The sequence below is a fragment of the Sinocyclocheilus rhinocerous genome, unplaced genomic scaffold (genome assembly GCF_001515625.1).
Source record: "Sinocyclocheilus rhinocerous isolate Xijiao unplaced genomic scaffold, SAMN03320098_v1.1 scaffold831, whole genome shotgun sequence".
Taxonomy (NCBI): Eukaryota; Metazoa; Chordata; class Actinopteri; order Cypriniformes; family Cyprinidae; genus Sinocyclocheilus; species Sinocyclocheilus rhinocerous.
This window is the reverse complement of record NW_015641020.1, coordinates 1,487,530-1,502,348: the sequence shown is the minus strand read 5'-3', so window position 1 is coordinate 1,502,348 and position 14,819 is coordinate 1,487,530. Positions and strand designations below refer to the sequence as shown.

General features: G+C 36.7%; 3 protein-coding genes across 3 annotated transcripts; 1 reads left to right on the top strand and 2 right to left on the bottom strand.

Moving 5' to 3' along the window:
- Positions 1-7,978: 7,978 nt before the first annotated feature.
- On the top strand, positions 7,979-8,989 carry LOC107753996 (ufm1-specific protease 1-like). The gene has a single exon (XM_016570294.1). It carries the CDS (start codon positions 8,181-8,183, stop codon positions 8,931-8,933), a length of 753 nt encoding a protein of 250 aa, XP_016425780.1. The 5' UTR covers positions 7,979-8,180; the 3' UTR covers positions 8,934-8,989.
- An 862-nt stretch (positions 8,990-9,851) lies between these two features.
- LOC107753995 (endonuclease domain-containing 1 protein-like) lies at positions 9,852-11,290 on the bottom strand. The gene is made up of 2 exons (XM_016570293.1): positions 10,973-11,290; positions 9,852-10,433 (listed from the first exon to the last, which is right to left on the bottom strand). Exons 1-2 carry the CDS (start codon positions 11,288-11,290, stop codon positions 9,852-9,854), a joined length of 900 nt encoding a protein of 299 aa, XP_016425779.1.
- A 1,377-nt stretch (positions 11,291-12,667) lies between these two features.
- On the bottom strand, positions 12,668-13,897 carry LOC107753981 (endonuclease domain-containing 1 protein-like). The gene is made up of 3 exons (XM_016570276.1): positions 13,890-13,897; positions 13,431-13,806; positions 12,668-13,267 (listed from the first exon to the last, which is right to left on the bottom strand). The coding sequence occupies exons 1-3, from the start codon at positions 13,895-13,897 to the stop codon at positions 12,668-12,670; spliced, it is 984 nt and encodes a 327-aa protein (XP_016425762.1).
- Positions 13,898-14,819: the final 922 nt, after the last annotated feature.

The following is a 14,819-nucleotide window of genomic DNA, read 5'->3' as shown; positions in this document are numbered from 1 at the left end:
GCATCCCTGTATGCTTGTTAGTACCCCAGGTTGGTATTTTTATTTTTTTTTGAATAGCAGTTCTTCATATTCATTCAGCAAACCTTTAAATTTGCAAGAATTATAGGTCGTAAAGAACCAAAGACTTAAACTACTTCAGTCTGTGTGCATTGAATTTATTTAATACACAAGTTTCACAATTTGAGTTGAATTACTGAAATAAATGAACTTTTCCACGACATTCTAATTTATTGAGATGCACCTGTATATGCAGTTTAAATATAGATAACAGGTTGTATGCCAGAGGTAACCTAGCACCTTGGAGATCTTAAGCCAACGAGGTAAGTCAAACTAATGACTGAGACTTCAGTTTTGCAACCATCCAAGATGCTCCAGGGGAACTATCCACACAGATGTTAAAAAAACAAGTAGTATAAATAGGTAACTTTCAGATAAAAACAACATTTAGAGGTTATTTTGCAACTTTAAAATTAAGTTACAAGTTATGTTATACATTTGGTTCATCTAATCCTGTCATTCACATCTTAAGGATATATCTGTCACTTTATAAGCAGCATATTCCAGCATCTCCCCACCACACCCACCCTTATTTCTTATATTTATATTAATTAAGTAGGGGAACTTAAACATCACCCTCCACCATGAATCGTGAAATCTGTTTACTTTCATTACTCTCCACGAATACTAGAGGAACGTAAAGGTTCTTTGTCTGCATCTATGGTTCCATGAAGACCCTTTAACATTCATGGAAACTTTCCATTCCATAAAAGGTTCTTTGTAGTGGAAAAAGGTTCTTTAGATAATTAAAATGTTCCTTACACTAAGAAATTATTATTATTTTTTTTAAGAACTATTCAATGAAAGGTTCTGTGGGGAACCCAAAATGGTTCTTTTATGGCATCGCTGTGAAAAACCATTTTTAAAACCTTGATATTTAAGAGTGAACTTTATTTGTAGACCAAATTGTGAATCTCTGGAAATTGTTCCGGATACCATTTGGAGTTGAACTAATGGATGAACTTTGTATAGCCTTTCAATAACTCTTACCCAGGCTCTTGAAGTGTAATCTAAAATCAAGGAGAAAATGTACCAGAACTACTTTATATTGTCTGGTAAATTGACAAAAAGCATTAGGAATATTACGTCAAATGTGTTTAAATGTAATTGGCACAGAATAGTGTAATCCAGGAAGGTAAAGTGAGTCTATCCAGGAAAACATACTGGGTCACTGAGAAGGCAAAGAGTGTACGGAGTTCAAAGCTGCTGAATTGACCCTCAGGGATCAATAAAAATTATCTATACATCTCTAGAGGGCATTCACAAGAGAGAATCTCTATGGGTTTTGTCTAAGGCACAAAGCTTACTTGTGTGGCTTTTTTTTTTGTCAAGAATACTTACAGCCAAAAATACTAGGCTGAATTACGTGTCAGTTTCAGTAGTGAGTCTTGAGTAAGTTACATTTTTTACGTGCAGTTGTATACTTCACGTGCTCTTTCAGGCAGGTCTGTTTGTTGAAGGATGACAGAATAGAGGTTGTTTGGGCAACAGTTGTACAATGTATTTATTTCCAAGTATACATGTACTCATGAGGCCCAACTCCTCTCAGTTCTAAGGATAATCAATAAAAAAATCTCTCTGCTTAAATGCTTCTGCAGATATATTTTTTTCTTGTTTATAAAATATAATCACCACAAACCTCTTTGCTGTTTTACTTTTAATATCTATCGCTCTATATTTACTTCTAATATCTTTACCTGTTTGCAAGAGATATTAGACACAATCACTGAATAATATTTAATCTGTTTCATCAGAATTATAAGTTGTTTACGCACACACACACCCCAGTTCTGTATCGCTTAGACTCTCTGTGTTAGATGTCATGCCTCTGCAGCTCACAAAACTAGAAAAACAGTTTGGATATCGCTGTATATTATTTCCTCTGTTTTAGTAAACACCACAATAATAAGGTGTTTGCACACACGTAGACAAGTTCTGTATTGCCTACAGACACCATGTTTGTTGTCATGGCTCTAAATGTTTCCAAATCATTTGTCGCCTTGTTTGATCAAACTACTGTTTGCTCTGCTTGAGCCAAACTGAGAGCAAAGAGAGACAAGGTACGTGCTGTGGAACATGTGTGATGGCTGGGGAGGGGGCGAGGGCGGGGGAGTCTCGGCATAGTGACTCCGAGGCTTGGACCCTGTCATTGAAATTGGGATGATTAAAAAAAAGACAGGGGTTATGTGTGGGAGGAAGACCCAAGGACACCCTCCCCTTTATACTTGTAAACAAAGACAGCCAGAAGCTGGTGATGCAGAGATGAGGAGAGAGAGCGAGTGAGAATAAGAGGGAGATCTGCATAGTAAATAGAGAATGACTGTCTTGATTCCTGAATGGAAAGAGAGCCAGATCAGGCTCCTTGTTTGAGGTCCAGTGGCGCGCCACAAGACAGGAAACTTACATAAAAGAATAGGGGACGGGGAGGTCGGAGCCACTAAGGTGGCCTGTCGGAAGTTATTGTTTCTGAATAAGAGGCTTCCAGAATGAATAATCGTGAGTTCAATGGGTAAAGCTTCCTTTCAGATTGTTTGCCCTGTTAGTGATTCTCTTTATACTCCATAGGGTATACATGGTATGTACGGTATATAAACACACTGTTACGTACTGCTCCTAGACTTGAAAGGTTGGAGATCCAAACGCAGCTTTTATTGGGACAATCCAGAAACGTAATCCAAAATACAGGCAACAGGTCAATACACAGGCAACAATCCAAACAAGCAACGAGGCAGGAAACACATGCAAAAGGGTAATCCAAGAGATTGACACTAAAGACTGGTGTAAAATCTGCTGAAAATTCAGCGTTGCCATTTTAGGAATAAATCACATTTTAAAATATATTAAAATAAAATAAAATAAAAATGTTATTTCAAATGGTAATAATTTGTAACTTATTTTTGGTCAAATAAATGCAGTAAACTGATAAAAAAATACAATAAAACAGTAATATTATGAAATATTCTTACAATTTAAAATAACCATTTTCTGTTTTCATATATTTAAAAATATAATTTATTCCTGTGATGGCAAAGTTGAATTTTCAGCTGCCATTACTCCAGTTTTTAGTGTCACATGATCCTTCAGAAATCATTATAATATGCTGATTTGGTGTTCAATAAACGTTTACAACGTTGAAAACCGCTTTTACTGCTTAAAATTTTTTGTGATATACAACCATTCACTCTCACCACAGATTGGGGTAAAGAAGAGAAAAGAAATTAATAGTTTTACATTAAGCGAAGTCACGTTACATTGATGAAAAGTGACTGTAAAGACATTTATAATGTTTCAAACGATTATATAAAATGAATGCTGTTCTTTTGAACTTTCTATTGACCAAAGAATCTTGAAAAAAATGTAGTACGGTTTCCTCAAAAATATTAAGCAGCAATAATAATAAAAACTATGAATAATAATTGATAATTGAGCACCAAATCAACATATTAGAATTATATCTGAAGGATCATGTGACATTTAAGAGTAATGGCTGCTGAAAATTCAGCTGGCTTTAATTTACATAGAGATGTATTGCAAAGTGAAGCTCTAACTCTGTTTCAAGATAAGGGTCTGCAGGCCTAAAGAGGAAACCTGCAGATTATTTGGCAGTGTTCTCCCACACACAGCCTGCTGGTGGCCCTACTGCTCTAAACAACCTGACTGATTGTTTCAGGAAGACCCTTTCCTCTCGCCCTGGACCCCGCTACCCACCCCTTCATCTTCAGCTATAAATATCATACTGCTCTTTGGGAGGTGTTGGGATTTTAATAGACTGGAAAGAGCTTCATTTACTGATAAAATCTGCACTTTACAATGATAGACTGCCATATAAGGATATTTCTAGCTTTGGCCAGCAGAAACAATAGAAATAGAAATCTTCATTATCTTTGGCACTTCAACACAAGTGAATGACAATCTTTATTTCAGAATTAAATCATTATTTTTCTTCATTCAATCAAAATGTATATTCAATAAATTTCAGTGTCATTTCACATGACATCAAACAACCATCTTTCACCAGCTTAACAATTTTTTCCCCCAATGCATATTATTTGCCTTTTGTACAGCTATGCTGATTATATCCAAAAAAATGCTATAAATTAGTTTGCTCCTGCAAATGTCAAATAGTCTCTGGACATTTTTTCCCCCAAAGCTTTCATTTAGTGCAAATGAGCATTAGTCAAAAACATGCTGTGCATAAAGTCACATAGTGTACATTTTAAAATGAGTTAATAGGCTTGCGTGTAATCCGCTACCACTGACATAGTTATTGTTGTTAGATCAGTACTCCTTGTTCTGACTGTTGACCAGTCTTATACAGCAGATACATGCTAATCATTTCACTATGCCAAACTCACAGTTAAACCATTCAGAGAATGACCAACAGCCTGCCAATAGACAAAAAGAAATCTTGAGGTCATTTCATGAATGAAGACAGAAGTACCTAAACAACTGCTGAAGCTAACAGAGAAGCCAATAATGCAGTCACAAGTGTCTTACATAATATTACTTAAATGTTCACAATTACACATCAACGAAAATGTTAAACCTGTGTGATTAGTAAGGTTTTGGCAACAAACATTTTTCAAAAAGTGGCAACACTTAAGTTAGTAATTCCTGTACACTATTTGCATGCAATGTTTAAACAATAGAGTGTACACATAATTATTCTCAATAAAATCTCAGAAAAGGATTCAACAAGAAAAAGTTGGATGCAATAACTGTGCAATTCAGTGTGACACTGCCTGCCTCCACTCACCTACAGTTATCCATACAGTCTTGTGTCCAGCATCAATCATAACTACACACTCACAAACCGTGTGACCTCTTTAGGTACAGGGTTTTATTCTTTCCATTCTAATCACTGTATTTTGCATCAGAGGCTTGATATTTAGGATAGCTTTGGAATGTCTTCCATCTCCAGATTTCTGTCTGATCTTAAGTGTTCATCTTTTGTCTATCTCAAGACAAAACATTCAATTTCAGGCCAGCATTCACATATCCCTTATCATGCATTGTTTATCGTAGTCTATTCTTTGACCTTGTGATCTGTTTTGTGCATGCTGATGTTTTTCTGTATTTTTATTATACCTGCTGTGTTTTTGACCTTGTTTTAGTAATGGTTTACATCCCTTTCAGTTTAATGGCTCTTATCCATCCACCAAAGCCAACTGTTAATAAACCATAATATATATTTATTGGGGGAATTATTTTTTTTACTTCACAGAAAATGTTAAATAGATGATTTAACATTAATAATGATACCTTAATCCCTGCATTTTATTTAAAAAATAAATATTTGGTTTGGATTGTACAGCTTCTATTTTCTATCATTTCACAGTATGCTTTTATGGTAAATGCACAGGACATTTCGATGTAAAACAAGTCATTTAATTTAATGATTAAAAGAACAAAAAGCCATCTCATGCAAAAGCCTCATATAGCAATATGCAAGAACTAATCCTACATAATGGGTCGAAAACTGTTTACCAAACCCTTTGTTTATACTCATACAGGTGGTTTTCTTTTCCCTGACAATGGCATCCAGTCTATCCAGAGATATTTTGGGGTTTGTATCTGCTTTGGGACCTTTATTAGCAGAGTGATATTACTTCTGCCAGTGTTGTTTCTCTGGTTGCATAGGTTTTTGTTTATCTTCATGTGTATGGGAAATTGACATAGGAGGATGCAGTCTGAATTTGTGTTTCTGTCCATAAGGAAACAACTTCGAGAAACAAAAAGACTGTAAGCGCCAATCAATTTTTTTAAGATAGCGACAGAACACACAACAAGGGGAACAATCAAAATGTCAAATATATTATTTCCCAAAGAATTATTCAAGACACGTGATCTTTAAACAATCAGTTCAGTAGTTGTAACATGATGCATTACAATACAACAAATGCAATGCACATAATGTCGATCACAAGGTTGGCATTTATTGCATAATCAATAAATAAAAGTGTGTAACAGAACATAGCTTACCTTATTCATAGCACTGACCAAAGCAAGCTGTGCTCTCCAAAGCCAGAGTGGAATAGATCTAAGGATATATCTCCAAAAGCACTGGCTCCCCCTGCTGACGCACTGACGATATCGCTCCAAACACTTGTGGCAATGTAATGGTGCCTGTTTTAGGGGATACTTAGGGGATGAGGTTTTTTGTTAAACATGCAAGACGAATTTCAATAATTTATCTGCAGCTACCTGATAAATAACAGCCAGTGCTTTAAAGAATTAAAAGAGAAAACTAACAACAATATGACATGCACGTATACTGTCCGTTGGAAATCAGCACTAAATATAGGCTACACAGCGGCACAGCAGAAGAAATATTTTAGCCGAGTTGTGAATGTGACGAGAAAAAGATCATGCACAGCGTCTTTCAATGAGCTGCATAACAACCACACGGAACTGAAAATCGAATCACGAACAAATATATAAACTTATTAACCAGTTCTTTTAATTAATCATTCATTAAGTCGTTTACATGTTTGGATCAGGCCATCAATCCTTTACCAAAAGAACTCAGCATTTACTGTTTCCACATTTCACTCACTTAGGCTTTTACTTTCAGTGATGTCCGAAGCTGTTTCAGTGTAATTGCTGAATGGTTGTTCATAATACATTAAAGATTCACATTTGCAACACAAAGACTTTTCCGCCCGTGGGACGAACGGTTTAAAGTTGGCCCCTACGGTGAGGAATGTTTCGGTTCGGTTCGGTTCGGAAAGGTTTACGCCTACAAACCGTTCTGCCGCCCAGATGGTGGAAAAGCGGCTGATATAGATTTAGCCTTTATCGTAAATAAATTGGGAGAAAATAACAATTTAAACAATTTAAATTTATAAAACCTACGGAGCGTTCCTGTTTTTTATCTGTAGTTTCATAGGCCTACATCTAGCCTAATTTTAGTTTATCTTTTATCCAAACTGTTTAAATTTAAATGTCAGGGGTGTCAACAGTAGGCCTACTTATTAGTTCTACAACACCCAGAGCTGTGTTTATAGACTGGTGACCAGATTTCTGAAATGAAAACCGGGGACATTGCCTAGTTCAGTGATCAAAATATCACTGAAATCTCACATGTGATAATCTACCAAATTAAAAAACGGGGACAATATGTGTATGTTTTTTTTGTTTTTGTTTTTGTTTCCAAATATTAATATCATAATTAGCAATTACAATGATGTTTAAGAATCAAGCTTACCCTGGTTTATTAATAGGACTACAATTCTCCAAAAATCACACTATGAAAAATAAATAGCATCTATTTCAAATAGTAAACAGATCAAAACAGGATTATAACAAAATTATGACTTAAAAAAACACTAAAAATAAAACAATAAAAATTAGAACATATGATAAATAAAACTGTATTTAACAAATATTTTTGGAAATGGATCTTTACTACCCCTAATCAGGCTTATTTTGCATTTTAGGATAATTTTGACCACAAAGTATGTGCTTTCTGCAAGTGTAATTGTTTAGTTTATTTATTTATTATTATTATATTAATTAATATTATTATTATTCATATCAGAGTTGTGACGGCGGAAGTTGAATGAAGATGAATGTTTAATACTGTGTGCAAAAAAAATCCCGCCTTACCTTGTTATAAAGTGCACACAAACAGTATTACTTTGTTTTAACATGTCATGTATATAGTTAGTATGTGACTACCTTGAAACCAATAACGGTGTATCTCTTTTGATAATTGACGATAATAGCGTTCTGCTCTAGTCCCAAGTTCTTCTTGGCTAAAGTAGCAGCGCCCTCTGTTGGTGAAAGTAATCGTTGTTTTGAACGGGCTGTAAAACGGGGACATTTCCGGGGACAGGACACCAAAAACCGGGACTGTCCCCGGAAAACGGGGACGTCTGGTCACCCTATTATAGACCATATTCGTTGATAATTAAAAGTTCATTATTATCACGCTTTTATGTGTGTAAAACAGAAAAGATCGCGAATTTGAGGCGGAACTGTTTTAGAACGAGCTCATACACCACAGGGAAGAGTTTCAGAGATGGACGCGTGCGAGAGAGCTGTCATGACCACATGAGACGTTTATTCGTATTTTTTAGTATGTGAACGCTAGCTATCGGCGCTGATATACACGTACTGACATGGAAGATACGGGAAAAAGAGGGACACAGAAAACTGAGTGTATAGATTGGGGTAGACTAGTTTGTGGACAAACGCCGATAACAGCCAATAACGAAACACGGAAGGATATATTAGTAATGAATGCCCATGACGGACTACCTCAGCCGTCTCCAGACTGTGACAGATGCTCGGTAATATCAGGAGAGTGTCTCTATTATCATTATGGTTGTGATGGCAAAGATGACAGAGGTTGGGGTTGTGGATACAGGACTATTCAGACAATGGCTTCATGGTTGTGTCTTAATCAGCCTCTCACTGTGATCCGCAGACACCCGCCTAGTCTTTCTGAAATACAACAAACTTTGGTGGAAATAGGGGACAAACCCGATTCATTCCTGGGTTCTAGGGAGTGGATTGGAACATTTGAGGCAAGTCTTGTTCTTGACCAGCTCTATGATGTTCCCTGCCGCATACTGCATGTGCGATATGGCAAGGAGCTTGATCAAACTGTAGAAGATCTTCATGACCACTTCCTTACCCGTGGGTCGCCAGTTATGATGGGAGGAGACAGGGACAATTCCTCTAAGGGGATCTTAGGTGTGTGCACTGGTAAATGGGGGAGTTATTTGCTTGTTATGGACCCTCATTACTTCGGCTGTCCCTTGGATAAAAAGTCATTGCAAAGTCAAGGTTGGGTTTCATGGACAGCAGTTGGTTCTTTGGATCGGTGCTCTTTCTACAATCTTTGTCTCCCTCTTACTGCTAAGAAGTGACAGTGGCTGTTTCACCCAATCACTGAATAAAATAATAACTAAATAAAAATGGCATTGACATTCATGCTCATTTCTTTCATGTGCCTCAAAGCTGTCACAGCAAGAGCAAAGTAATATTTGAATATCAAACCATGAAAACAAACTGATAAATGAACAGAAATATGTGACTGTACAGTAGACACTGAATTTTATTTTTACATTTATTTCACAGATGAGACTTGTAAGTGTTAACAGCATACTGGTGTCTGTCACACTGTTGTGTTTACATTTAATCTCATTCATTTACCCAAAATGTGCTTTAGCTTTTCAGAATGTTAAACAACATGTTAACATCTAATAAAGGTAAAGATCATACCAGAAATAAAGCTCAGTTGTCTCGCTGGAATATTTAGCACATATATTGTTAATCTCTAAAATGTATCTTTGAACTACTTTTTCCCAAAGAAAAAGATAAGTAAATCATTATGTATTTTAATGTGTGATGAAGGGGGTTTAAATGCCTTAACGGGATAGTTGATGCAAAAATGAAAATAGTTTATTTTTTCTGCTGAACACAAAAGAAGATATTTTGAAAAATGTGCGTAACCAAACAAATGCTAGTTCCCATTGACTTCCATAGTATGGAAAAAAAAAACTATGGAAGTCAACGGAGACTAGTTACCCACATTCTTTAAAATATATTTTATGTTCAACCGAAGAAATAAACTAATACAAGTTTGGAACAGCATGAGGGTGAGTAAATGATGACAGAATTTTCATTTTTGGGTGAACTATCCCTTTAATTCAATGAATTAAAACATTAAATTTTACCATTCATTACAAATGCAATGCAAATGTCTTCATATTAATCTTAATGTAATATCTGCAATTCTGATGAAAATGAACCCCTTGGATTGGTTCATTATCCAATTCTAATCTTTACACATCTGACACACAGTCACTGTAAAAGATCTGGAAGTTCTTGTCCACCTCCATTTTGCCCTTGAGAAACTTCTCCAGATTCTTGATGGGAACCTCCACCATGTGGTTGTTCACACGATCATTAAGACCGTAGGCGCCGAACGCCGGAAACTTGTACCGCTCTGAGTAGGGAGCGTTGTGATCGTAATCTGTGCAGCAATAGGCTGTCCACATGAATTCTGGGATGGCGACACGATCTAGGTTATCACGTCGAATCATATTACCTGATGTTGTCACACCAGTGATCACATAAGCCTTTCCGTGACAATAGTTGTTCAGCCGTTTGCGGGTAGCTTCTACCTGTGTGCTCCAGGGACCAAAATTGAACTCCCTTATCAGGGGAACTACATTGGTTAATGTGTAGGTGGCAGCTTTGTCCAGTGGGTCTGCCTGATGCTCATCTGGGTTCATTTGGCCGCGTTCATATTGCACCACATCGGCGTAGTCTTCTAACACAGCCTGCGTGTCTTCAAAGTTTTTGTGCATTAAGGAAGCCTGTGGAAAGGGTTCCATGTTACTGCTTCCTTTCTCAGTTGCCAGCTGTGCAAAATGAGAAATGCAGGTGATTAAGATGGATTTAGATTCCCAGAAGCATGAAGAGAAAGAAGATTAAACACACTCGTCAAATGTAATGATTACAATACCCAGATCACATTCAAACATTTCAGGAGAGAAACATTCAAATTCTGTATATATATATATAGTATTGAAACATATTATTGATTGATTGATTGCAAAGTCAGGTAACCATTCAAAAGTTTGGGTGGTAGATTGTGTTTTTCAGTCTGTTATGCTCACCCAGGCTGCTTTGGTTTGATTAAAATAAGAGAAATATTGTGAAGTGCTAGTAAAAGTTGATTTCAATATATTTTAAAGTGTAATTTATTCCTGTGATGACAAATCTGAATTTTCAGCAGTCCTTATTCCAGTCTTCAGTGTCACATGATCTTTCAGAAATCATTCTAATATGCTGATTTGCTCAAAAAACATTTATTATTATTATTATTAATGTTAAAAACTATTGTGCTGCTTAAAATAATTGTGGAAAATATAATATGTTATTCTTAGCACACACTCACCTGTGGTTCAAACATCCAGGGAATGTCTACCCGTTTCTCCCCATCCGATTTCTTAAAGGTGTATGCTGAATAGATGGGGATGTGTTTTTTGGGGTCGTAGAGGGTCACAAACCGAGGGTTGTCCACATAGCGCTGGCAGATCTTTTTTAGGGAAGTACTGAGGTAACCTCGTGGTGGAGTGCCCATATAAAGGAAATCCTTACAGCGATCTACTTGGGAGAAGTCGTCCACCACTCCGGCTTGTGATCTTAATATCAAACACATCAGTGGGATCAGCAAGGTTCCAAACCAGGACCAGCAATAGACCGTGAGATTCATGTTGTCCTAAAAAGTTTAAATTGTTGTCTTTCTTCTTTGTGAAATGTTCTTTGGACTGACCTAGGTAGGACAGTATCACAAGAAATAATTTCAGGAAAAAAAACTCCCTTTTCTGTGGCTGGTTTCTTCACTGTCTCCAATGGACTGTCTTTATCTCTTTTAAAATTGACTGACTCTTCACTGGTAGGTGGAGAATAAAATGAGAGCCACTGAATTTCTAATGCAGAGTACAAAGTACATGCAAAACCATGTTCGGAAAGTCTGATCTACAATAATACAAACTTCAAAATTGATAAGACGAACTTCAGTGTGCCATTATCCTCATCAACATGCAAATCAGCAAGGTAAATTTGCTCACTGCTGGTGGAATGTTCATTGGCTCCTTAAAGGTGAATATAGTTTTCTGGTCAGCCAGCAACCTGAGCCTGAATAGGATGTGATAGAAAAGAACAGTGACTTTAAATTGAACTAAATGCTACTTTAAGACAAACGTTATACAATCGCATGTGATTATCTGAATGAAACACTCAATAATCTACGTAAATATGAGAACAATAAACTGCTAATGCTATATGGACTGTTAATTGGCTTATCTTTCCATGTTGCACCATTGTACTCAGTTCAGTAAAAAATTACAAATACTCTTACACATACCTTCCAACAATAACAGTAGATCAGGCTGTAACTATATGATTAGTCACCACTGAATTGTGTTCACAATTTCAGCAGTTAAAACATCTTTAAATTCACATTCATATACACACTATATCAACAAAGTGATATTTAAATGCAGTGCTATAAGCTATGTAAAGTCATGGACACAGTCACATCATGCTCTGCAGTGTGGCATGATAATATGGAAATCATCTAAGAGTAGGACAAAGTCTGACAGGTGACTTTATTCTCTTCTCAGGTATAGTGTAGTCTTGGCTGACTGCATTTAATTTAAATAAAAAAAATATTACAGCACAGACATAGAGCACTTAGTTTCCTAAAGCTAAATCTGGATCTCCTTAGCTCTCTTGCCAGCATCTGCTGCAAGCCACACCCACTGGACATTATTTTTTATTAGTTTATTTACATTATTCTCTTGACTGGCTCTTGAATTCATTATCATTGCACAGATGCTTAAATTTAATGTTCACAAATTCTTCTTAACACTAAAATATATCAGCATGATCAAAACCTAATGAAACTTTTTGCTCAGTTTCAGTTTCAGTTACACACACACACACACACATATATATATATATATATATATAAATTGCATAATTTTTCTAAAGGTTCAATAAACGTTTCCATTTAAAATAAACACAATTTTCGGACAATTATTTCATATGTAAGGCTTTACACTTTACAGGGTTGAGAAGCTTTCATTCACTTCCTATTGGTATGTGTATTTTCTGTGAGACAGTCTTTGAAAAAGATGCTCACGCTTTTGTCCATGCCTGTCTGATTTTTCAGGAAGGTCTCTAAAGCTTTCAAAGGCACTTCTGTAACACTGTGTCCCACTATCTCATTCAAAGCATATGCTGCATAAGTGGGAAACATGTATCGTACATCATAGGGTGAATTTCGATCAAACCGTGGACAGCAATAAGCGGACCACAAGTGCTTTGGGACGGCCATGCGGTCCTCTCTTCCTCTTCTGATGGTCACCCCTGATACAGTCACCCCAGTCACCACATAGGCAGCACCACGACAGAAGTTATTCAGGCGGCGGCGCACTGTATCAATATACACGGCCCAAGGACCCTCTAATAAGTCTGTGATCTGAGGCACCACATTTGTGAGTGTATAGGTAGATGCTTTATCTTGGTTGTCTGCCTGGTGCTGGTCAGGGTTAAGTGGGCCACGCTCAAACTCCACTGCATCAACATAGTCTGCTAGCACAGCCTGGCTCTCCTCAAGCAGTTGATCGGTTTCACCACTAGAGGGCAACTCTCTCATGCTTCCGCTTTCGTCAGCAGAAACCAGCTGGGAAAAAGAACAAGAAATCCATATAGAAGCTCATATTGACAGAACAATAAAAGTATATGGACAGTACCAATTAGTGTTATGTGGTGATTTCTCTGTTGTCAAATAAAGACTATTTTGTTTAAATGATGTAGAAGATTTAGAAACTAAGGTAATATGCTACCTGTGGTTCATACATCCAGGGTGTGTCCATCCTCCTCTGTCCATCTGACTTTTTGAAGGTGTAAGCCGAATAAAGTGCCAGTCGACGACTGCCGTCATACAGTGTGGCATAACATAGTTTATCTCCATAGCGTTGGCATATCCTCTTCAGATTGCCCCCTCGGATACCTGTGGGTGCTGTATGCATGTAAAAGAACTGACTGCATTCTTTAAAGCTGTCAGAGACCGTGCCGCCTGCTAGACACAAACCTGTCAATAAAAGAAGCCTAAAGATAAAAATCTTACAAAGAGCCATCAGAAAGTAAAAAACAGAAGATAAGTTATCAGTGTTTGTAACAAAATTTCCAGTTTTTAAATGCAAAGACAGGCAGATCCATCTGTTCTTCCATGGTGTTCCAAGCCAAACTGATAACCTGGAAGAGTGAAAGCCACCACATGCAAAGTATCACCTCTCTCTTACCCTGCCATGTGTAAACCTATTTGACCAATGGAACAATGGAAGAAAATGGAAGGTCTTGAGAACAGAATGAACAATCTCAGATTCAGCTCATAAAGGAATTTGGCTTAATTATGGCAATCACGGTATGTCTCTTGAAATAAAATATAAGCACAGCCCATTGCTCCCACAATAATTTAAAAATGTCTCATAATATTTAAACAGGAAGTGAGGATACACTATTCTGTCATCAATGTGTTTTTGGAATACATCTTGGCATAAGCATGGCATTCGTAGTTTTCATGTGATGTCACATGGGCAAAATGATGCCCGCCGGTATTTTTTTTAAATTAAGTTTACCAGGATTGTACTAAGTACTAATGTACCAAGACAGTGATATTGACATACCAAACTTAATATACAACTTTTTGATGATGCATAGGCCTACTATGTATGCTCGTTAAACGTTTTCCCATAGGAAACCATTATAAAGAAAATGCTTAATATGGTTTAATGCATTTAAGACTATTTAGTTTAGCCTTATTAATAAAACAAACTATATGTACGGGCAAGCAAATGAACCCAATGAACACAACGCTCGAAGCCCCCCCCTTAAGGACTGTGTATATTTTTCTTCTTCTGTGAAACAAAAGATAAATGTGTCCAGAAGATTTATCATTTTAGTAGGCTACGACGGCGTTTTAGTGCCACGTTAAATAAAAAAATAAAAAAATAAAAAAATCTAAGACTACGAGATTAAAGTCGTAATATTCTCGAAATATTTCGACTTTATTCTTGTAGTAGGCTATTTCGACTTTAAAGACACTGTAAAACGAGGGAGCGTTTTACTCCAAGGGGGCGTTTTCCCCCACTCTACCCTGTATTTCGCAGAAATGCCATGTTCTCCTATGAGTTTCGTTTTAGATGTAAATCAAAGTTTCATTTTTGGAGTTA

Excerpts from the sequence above, each read along its gene's own strand:
- LOC107753995 (XM_016570293.1), bottom strand. The coding sequence starts at position 11,290 with ATGAATCTCACGGTCTATTGCTGGTCCTGGTTTGGAACCTTGCTGATC. Across the intron at positions 10,434-10,972 it reads CCTGGATGTTTGAACCACAG|CTGGCAACTGAGAAAGGAAG; the intron begins GTGAGTGTGTGC and ends CATTTTGCACAG.
- LOC107753996 (XM_016570294.1), top strand. The coding sequence starts at position 8,181 with ATGGAAGATACGGGAAAAAGAGGGACACAGAAAACTGAGTGTATAGAT.
- LOC107753981 (XM_016570276.1), bottom strand. Across the intron at positions 13,268-13,430 it reads CCTGGATGTATGAACCACAG|CTGGTTTCTGCTGACGAAAG; the intron begins GTAGCATATTAC and ends TCTTTTTCCCAG.